We start from the raw sequence: 9,142 nt of genomic DNA, 5'->3' as shown, positions 1-9,142 counted from the left end.
CCAGAGATAGGATTGTGGATATTTACTTTGACTAAATATTTAAATACTTGAGGGGGCTTAACTAGGCATACGCACATTGTAATAGGTTACCATAGAAGAATGAGCGCCCTCTTGTGGTTTTTGTCAACCATGAGTCTAGCTGCCAGTTATTTGTCTTCTCTAACCGCTGAGAGAGATGTGTGGGATTTTGAGAATTTACATTAATATTTCCCAATGTTTTATAATTATTTACAGCCACCGATCAGTTTATTGATTTATGAATTAATTTTTTTGCTTTAATAAATATATAAATAATTGGAAAAAGCATATGCTATAATTTTAATAAAATAGACAACTTTATTGTTACTGTTGAATGAAAATAGGTTTCAAATAGTACATGATCTAATCCAAATTTCCACCATCACATTTGTGTTACATTATATTATTTGAGCAGAAGTTTAAAATAAACAGCTTAAACCAAACAGAAGTTGTGATGTAATCTTTGACCCCTGAGAAAGAGAGCACCATGTCAGAAGGGTTACACATATAGGAAGAATGGAAGGTCTGGAAGTGTATCTAAACTTATGTGTTGCTATACAGCAGTGTGGATTATTATATCCTTTTGAACTAACACAAAAAACTGCTCCCTTTACCATATTACAGAAGTAGGCCATTAAGTGGATTTAGTGGCAGAAGTACCGTAGTTTATGCTTTAGTTTCTGGATAGTTCTTTGACCCTTCTTCTGCCCGGAATGCTCAACTCAGTTGAACATGATGCCAGGATAATGCAATTGATGCCATCATAATATATATTTTTTATTTTTTACAGTTCTTAAGGAGTCAGTACTGGTGCAGCAACAGGCCTTGTCCTTGAGCTCCAACCAGAAGGTCTGTGGCTAATGCTCTCTTTGGTTCTCTTGTTACACACATGCCGTGTTACACACACGCACACATTTACTGCAACCTTTCATCTTGAAATAGCTCTAATATGGTCATTATGCTGCACAAAGATCTACAATTCATATTGCCAGCATCCTTGACTAATGGATAAATTAACTATTAATATATCTCCTTCTTTGACACATCCTTGTTTTCAGTTGCTTCTGCTATTTCATTTAGAACAGAAAGCAAAAAATAACACACCTCCACACCAAGTAAAACTTTGCTTTCAGGAACTACAGATGCTTTCAGATATTACAGCGACCCCTCAGTGTCCTCGATCCCATCTTGCCGTGTCAGGTTTGTTGTTGCTGTTGAGGTGCCTCAGAAGTGTTGCCCACAGAAACCTTAGAGGAGAGAGTAAATCAAAGCCACCGATCCTATCCAGTGTACCCTGCTTCTTCTACAAAGAGGGGGAGGTCAGTCACACAGACCACATCACAGTGCCAAACATACAGACAACCTACTCACCTTACTACTCATGGCACTTGCAACCTATATGTCACATAAGTGAATACAGTAAAGTAGAACAGACATGACTTCACAGTTTTTAAATATATCATAGGGATATCCTAGTGTTTGGGTCCTTGCTTGGAGTCTATAGCTCAGACGCTTCTCTCATCCCAACCCACTCTATCCGTTTACTCAAACGAAGATGCTCTGTTGGAATTGTGGAGGTGAAGTAGAAGCTGAGGAGAAGGCCTCAGGAGATGAAGAATCTAGAGAACAACTACTTAGGGAGTCAGATGGCTGAGTGGTTAGGGAATTGGGCTAGTAATCAGAAGGTTGCTAGTTCGATTCCCGGCTATGCCAACCAAATGACGTTGTGTCCTTGGGCAAGGCACTTCACCCTACTTGCCTCGGGGGAATGTCCCTGTACTTACTGTAAGTCGCTCTGGATAAGAGCGTCTGCTAAAATGACTAAATGTAAATTACTTCTCACTCCCTTTTATATACAACGATTATCTGTAGAACAACCAATCAGACTACACATTGACCCTTACTTATCAACATATCACAACCAATGCAACATTAAGTCACAATGAGGTGTGAGAGCCATCAAGCAAATACCTATACTGTCCAGCAACTCCAGATTTTAGCATATGAGAGGTGGGAGCAGAGGTGACTACAGAATCAAATGGTCTGGGCTGTTCCTTTAAACTCCCAGTCAACACTGACAGACAATGTTAGGCTAAACACTTTTTAAAAATGATTTAATGCCATTTAAAATGGCATGTTGTTGGTGTTGTGTCCAAAACGGTCAAATGGAAACTCCACTGCCATTTCAGGACGAGCTGACACAAGCCCTTATAATGAGGCACTACTTGGCCTAACTACTACTTAGCCAAGTCATTATGGTGACCTCATTTTTCCTGACGAATAATTCCACACAGGTTGTTTGCCATATAGGCTACGCCATCCTATGTCACATCTTGTGCATCCCAAGTGAACATCCCAAGGTTCCACCTTAAGTTATAAGTGCTAGCCTATTGCTAACAAGTCTCGACGCGTCGCTTGTAGTTTAAGATCGAGACACTGAAAGACACAGAAAGAATGAAAGAGTCAAATGGTGACTGATAATAGTTGATATACTGGAACCAGTATAATTTTAACATTTTTATTACTGATAATAGCCTATTGGTTAGCCTATATTGTGATATACCCATTTTCAAATGAGGTAACAATTAACCTAACTCTTAGTAATTGCCTATTATTTGTCTAAACACATTTGAAAAATAAAGACTATAGTCCAACCAACTAATTAGCCTACAGAATATTAGTCCTTGCCTACTGTATTACTATCCAGCCTTTGCGCAACTAAATGTCGGCAGAAAAAAGTATCCGGTGGCAGCACCTCTCTATCAATTGTAGCATACAGCCTTCCCCTTTAATAGATTCCAAGCCCTAGCGGTGATCATTGGACTCGAGCTCCCTGGAGAATCCATGGAGAGGGAATAAAATAAGACTTTAGACCGGGGATCATGGCGGCGCCGCTCGGGCGGGACACCTTACCTGAACACTGGTCCTACGGTGTCTGCAAAGATGGCAGGGTATTTTTCGTTAAGTGAGTTAAATATATCTGCGTTGCCGAGACAGACAGACAAGCAGCCGCTTGTCTGCCTTCAACTGAAGTCTATCTATCTAGTTTTTGCAGTGTAACAGGTGTTTTTCTCTCTCTGTCAGCGATGAAACGCACACCACTACTTGGCTCCATCCCCGAACAGCCGAACCTGTCAATTCCGGACACATGATACGCTCAGGTACGCATTTGTTAGTGGACTACAGAGAGACTGCAATTGACTTATTGGAGGAGATCTGTGTTCTGTACGTTGTAAAACATATAAGCTTCAATCGTAAAACTTTCAAAACACCTTTCACTCGTTCATTACAGACTTGCCTCGGGGATGGGAAGAAGGTTTTACGGATGAAGGTGCAAGCTACTTCTTAAAGTAAGTGTTACTATTTAATACCAAGGTAGATTTACCTGAGCGCACCACAGAGCCGTTACGGCAGGTAGTGGAGCTAAACATGGCTTCACTTGTCACTCCTGAGAATCGTAATTAACACAGAGTTGTTTGTGGATTTAAAGGTAGGGGCACTAACCCTATGACCGTAAAATAACCTATTGCCTTCAACACAATCCTGATGCAGTCTATTGGTTGCAGCTACATTGCTTTGCACAGCCAAGTTTATTGACTCCTCACAGGTTCAAAGTCTTCAATTGCCAACTTACTACACACGCTTGTTGAATTGGTTCTTTATATATCTTTCGATTGTTAGTCAAAAATCACCATTAGAACTGCTGTGAACCTTTAGAGGGCTATATTACTGCATATAGATGTACACACTGTTTGGAGATATAGTATGTTTTTCTTATGTGTCTGTGGATAGTAAACTTAATGCTGTTAATGGGATTTATTACTGCACATTTCACTAGAGAAGAGTATTTGTCCAGGCATTTGTGATACATGTGCTGTTATTAATAGGGAGAGATGGCCACAAATATTTTCCTGCCTAAATGTTTGATAAACTAATCATTTGTCTGAGTCTGTTTTTATAAAGCTTCCAGCCAGACCAAATAATTGCCTTATGAGTGAGAACCTTATGAAGAAAAACAAAGTGAAGTAATAACCCCTTAAGAATCCAATATCCTATTTGAGTGGTAGGAGAACTATTTTCTAAAGGTTATGTTTATGTAACTTCTCCCAAGGTTCAAGCAACGTCTTCTGAGACCACTTTTGTCTGAATATGTTGTTTTTTAAACGTTTTTCCTGTAGTGAAAGAGCAACACACTCTCCACCCTCTCCAATGGAATGTGTTTTTCATTGTCTTTGGACGCTCGCAGAGGTCCTAGTGGCTAAAGTTGCTTTAACAAAAGACTTTGAACTTGAGTTGGATGTTTCTTTAACAACAGGGTGGTCTGTCAGACTGTTGCTTTTATGTTATACGAAGGCAAAGGGAATAGAGGAGTGTATCCCTTCACAAATGTATGTTGTTTTTTTTATAAATAGATACCCCCACAGTTGCTTGTCCATTAATGGTCACATACAATTTGAAGATCATAGATTTGACAGTGTCTGGCTGGAATTAATTGATTACAATACAATATCTTATTACACTAACTATTTCTTTGCTAGTATGCTGGAAGCTTGATGATGTGCCACCTTAATCTCCCTGTTAGTGCCCACACTAGAAAGTGGCCTTTGTGAAATCCAGCACTGGAAGGTTGGCAAAAACAGGACATTTGTGGTGTTCTCACAAAGAGCTAATTTATGGCCTACTGTAAAACTCTGTTAAGCCAAATCCCTTTGTATGTTTCAGCATACCATATGTCTGAGTTGGCTTGTTGAAAGTTCTCAGAACTATGAAATAGTGATTAGATAGCACAGATACAATTATGACAGAGTCCATCCTCATCAGCTAAGTTCAGTCATTTAAGTGCTCACTATTGATCTGTAATGGTGGAGGTCTAATACAAGCAAAAAGAGGCTAAGTGGTAGCTTCTCATTATACAGCCTATAAACGTCCATAAAACAGAATATGGTTTACATTAGTGTCCTTGTCACAGTGCAATTAAACTTGTACGTAGTGTGTGCTACCCAGTGTAAACATACACTAAATATATATTTATCTTGTGGAACATCCTGTAATTCCACACTGCAGTCACATATTTGCTGCCAAGCACTGCTCTGATCCTTACTCTGCTCTTTCATAAGGATGTAGGAAGGCTCTCCCTATTAGTATATGATACAATGCACATATAATGTAATTATAGACTCTTACACAAAATTAGAATTGCGGGTTTATCCGAGATGTACATGTTACTAGGGGTACACAGACACTCGCACACTTGTGAACACTTGTGCACGCGCAGCTTGTCTGTCAGTGTGGAAGCCCCTGTGCCAGGGAGCAGAGCAGGATCAGAGCCCTGAGGATGAAGGAGGAAAAACCTGGGGATCAATCCCTCAGAGAAATGTCCCTCAGCCCAACTTAGATGGGATCTGCAGGGAGGATTGGAGGAGGAGTGCTAGAGGGAGGGGGAGGGAAAAGAACGGGTGGTGGACATGGACTGGCCATTCTGCAGGAATCGGCTGGCCTTGAACAATACATGGCTCCATCTAAACACGTGGCTTAATTAAAGCAATGGGCAGAGAGTATTTCCTGATTGCATTCACCTTTTTGTATGGCAGAACACTGTACATTCGCAGCCTGAACAGTTATTCCAACCCAGACTGTTTATTTATTTAGTAATTTATTCATATTTTATATCAAACTCAGATGAAGCTTCAAGGCCATGGGTGTTTGTTGTAACATTAATGCTAGTGTTCCAGGAAGGATCATTGATGGGGATATTTTAATGACAACATCTTGAACCTCTAACAAGTTTAATTAATAAGCAGTTTACAATTAATGTACATTCATCTAAAAGTTGGCGTTGCAAGTTTCCAACACACAGATCAAACCTTTGAACACGTACAGTATGTAGACACAAAGCAATCACCGTGTTAAGATCTTATTTTATATAATATTATTATTTTACAGATGTTATATATCTTTGTTTTTGTAAAACCTTTTTAAATGTGATATGTAATGATTATTTATACTTGACTTGAGTTTTACTGAGCACAAGGTCTAAATAAAGAGGCTAAGTTGCAAATTGCAGTACCATAATAAGTGGCCCTTTCAAGGACCGCAAGATTTGGCTATGACTGTGGAGAGTTCAACCAGTGTATTAGTACAATACACTTCTCCAGCCACATTGAATTAGACCCAGTCAGGCCAAAAGGTCATCTTCACCTTTGTACTGATTTGCACAGCTAACATCTTAGCATTAGCAAACAAGTCAAGTGATCCAAAAAACCTTGAGTTACAAGACTAACAAAACCGCTCACAGGAAAGTCATAAACCCTAGCGTCTTTTGTTTCTGCATCAATAGAGAGGGCTTTGTTTTAAATTTGGGACCATGGCTATTTTAAATGTTTTCTGTGAACAAAATAAGAGAACATTTTTAAAACAGTAGTTTTTTATAACCCATTTTCCATTGCTCAACTCAGCCAAATATAGCAGTTTTTTCTTGTTCCGCATCCATTTGTAAAACTTCAACATTGTTTGTGAAATGACAAAATCAGGGTAAATCTGGCTTCACGGTTTTCAGTCTGGATTGTGATGTATTTTGCATTCTCCGAATGTGTGAAATGATTAATGATACTCTCCTCCTATAGCATTGGCATATAAGTCACAACATATTTTCAAACAGACTTCATGTTATAATTTTTTATGCAACCGCTCAAGTTGCTCTTCATGTATTCTGTATGAGAAATTTGCTTGCCATAAAATCAATGGAAAATACCCAGAGCGGTCTAAGGAAAATCAAATGCAGGTCTGCCACAGTTTGATCTCTGTTTTTGCTGAAGGTGGAGAGTATGGTTGGAATTCAGGTGCTGTCTGCAGACGTTATTCACTACAGGACTGTCTGGAATTGTGCCGTAAACCTACGGATGTAATATCTGCTTAGGCAGAGAAAGTGAAAAGGAAATATGGAAAGTGTAAATATGACTGCCTTTACATCAATACACAGTTAACTCAGCTGCTACAGTACTAAGAGCTGTATTACTCTACTCATGTGCTTCTCTGGAGGTTTAGTCATTAATGATTCATCCCAGTCTTTTAACCCTCTCTTGAGAAAAAGCGATACAAGGAGTAAAAGTGTGGGGGCTACCATCGGATGAAGAGGGAGGGAGGAATGAAAAGTAGTTATAAGATAGAGTGAGGGGGTAGAAGGACTGGAATGGAGAGCAGGTGGGTACCGAGGGTGATTGAAGGAACCGGGGGAGGGAGGAGATGGGCTAGAAAGTTAAGAGCAGAGGAGAAAAGGAGAAAAATGAGAACAGAGGAGAGAAGCAGTGACTCACTGTTTGTGACTCATTCACTCAGATCTGCAGTGTAGGGCTCAGTTCAGGGACTGAGCACTGAGGCTGGCTAATTATTTATCAACACCTGTGTGTGTGTGTGCGTGTATATGTGTGTGTGTGTGTATATATCCGAGAGGGAAGTATGGAGAGGGAATGGATTTCATTAGTGTGTGTGTGTGTTTATGGCTACTGTGCATGTGTGTGTGTGTGTGTGTGTGTGTGTGTGTGTGTGTGTGTGTAGCTGAGCTAGGACCTGGTTTGTTCTGGCTCATTACCTCTATGGGCCTAGCTGGACCTGGGCACAGTCACTGATGAAGGAGGTGTGGCCACAGGCATTGACAAATGGGTAGAAAGTACACAGCAGAGAGGCGGGCCTTTTCGTTTGCCCCAAAATTGTCTTCCAGAAGGAGCTTTTCCAGCTGCTCATTGGTCAGCTTGCTTGATGATGTCATAGAGTATGTCCTTCAGTCACCTTCTAATGCATTGAGTCTAAGATGATGAGGTCTTATCTGGTCTGCTGCTAGAGGAAGTAAGGTTGTGAGCAATGGAAATGAAAAGGAGAAATCTCAAAGAGCCAAAATAATGTAGAAATGTAGCATTAAATCACTGCAGGCTAAAAGCGGAAAGGAACGCTGAAGATTTCAAAAGGTTCTCAAGGCCCCAGGACGGACTTCTTCATGGCACTGAAATACATTTACAGACAGGCTTGTGGCGTGGAGGATTGTTGTTACTTGAATGCCTTTTGCAGTTACAGTGACATTCAGGTGATATTATGAACTGTGTTCACTGCAGCCCATGCTTTGGAACATGTCCTCCTTATTTAGTCATTGAAAGAAGCCTACTTCACTAATCAATTATAGAAAGAGTGTGTACTCAACAATTTTAACAGGCTTCCTCAATGGTTGCTTTATATGCCTCTAAATGTAGCAAAAATGACACAAGCTCTCAACTGCTAATGTTTATAATATTATACAGTGATGGTGCAATATTTGTTGAACATTTTGTTGAACTAGGATTTTAATTGACTTTGATTATAACCACAGCTTTAAGATTAAGGTTTAGCCTAGGGATGCATACTTAAACCAGGATAATGTTTTAATAAAAGAACAGCCTTGTGGTGACAGACAGTGAACACTCTTAACTCACACTGCTACACTACTCCTTATACAATTTCAATGCAAGCATAGTCTCAGTTTTACTTCAGTAACCAGAAGTCAGTTCTATTTTAAGGTTGTCAAACAATTGACACCCCATTGGGACAAACACTGACATAAGCGCATTCCAATGCCAAAGCCAAAGAGAAAATGGCACTTGAGAAGTTGGCCTGGAAGAAATTGATGTGCTCAATTATAGCTGGTCCTAATCAGTGATGCTTTGAGAAAACTAATTGTTTTTTTAAGTCTGTGCAACTAGTCCAAGATAAAGTACAAGTTCTCAAGACTGTAACCACACATACAGCTCAATGTCTGTCTGAATTTGTCTGTATATAATTATATACATATATATTTATAGAATGTCAGTCTGGATAACATTATAAAACAGTACAGGCTGTTTAACACACAACTGAGCCCCCCAAAAAACAGGTGAGAAGAACAGCAACAGTGTTTGCAGCAAGGTGTGTGTGTGTGCGGTTTTGGGTTTGAATTTGTGGACAAGTACTGTATATTTGCATACAATATGTGTGTGTGGACCCTGTTGTGTAGGTGCCTGAGCGTGCAGTGTGCATATGTAAACATAATTTACTGTTTTCTTTGATTGCTTAAAATTCATGGGATGTAACTAGCTCTGTACCTACAGCTAGCTAAATGGCA

The 9,142-nt window shown here is 39.8% G+C and overlaps 1 protein-coding gene and 1 long non-coding RNA gene across 11 annotated transcripts in view; one reads left to right on the top strand and one right to left on the bottom strand.

Moving 5' to 3' along the window:
* Nucleotides 1–1,532: 1,532 nt before the first annotated feature.
* Nucleotides 1,533–3,361, bottom strand: LOC134021348 (uncharacterized). Its single transcript, XR_009930498.1, has 3 exons — nucleotides 2,925–3,361; nucleotides 1,855–2,432; nucleotides 1,533–1,651 (listed from the first exon to the last, which is right to left on the bottom strand). It is a non-coding gene; the product is annotated as an uncharacterized LOC134021348 (long non-coding RNA).
* plekha7a (pleckstrin homology domain containing, family A member 7a) overlaps nucleotides 2,853–9,142 on the top strand; it is a 61,225-nt gene continuing 54,935 nt past the window's right edge. For 4 of the 10 annotated variants that reach the window (XM_062462074.1, XM_062462077.1, XM_062462070.1 and 1 more), the window contains exons 1-3: nucleotides 2,855–2,983; nucleotides 3,103–3,179; nucleotides 3,311–3,368. In XM_062462074.1, the coding sequence (XP_062318058.1) occupies nucleotides 2,901–2,983; nucleotides 3,103–3,179; nucleotides 3,311–3,368 (218 nt within the window). In that variant the 5' untranslated portion in view covers nucleotides 2,855–2,900. Of the gene's footprint in view, nucleotides 2,984–3,102; nucleotides 3,180–3,310; nucleotides 3,369–9,142 lie in introns of all 10 variants that reach the window. The other 6 variants (XM_062462080.1, XM_062462071.1, XM_062462068.1 and 3 more) reach the window with 3 other exon arrangements.

This window comes from Osmerus eperlanus, chromosome 5 (genome assembly GCF_963692335.1).
Source record: "Osmerus eperlanus chromosome 5, fOsmEpe2.1, whole genome shotgun sequence".
Lineage (NCBI taxonomy): Eukaryota > Metazoa > Chordata > Actinopteri > Osmeriformes > Osmeridae > Osmerus > Osmerus eperlanus.
This window is presented reverse-complemented; position numbering and strand designations above follow the sequence as displayed.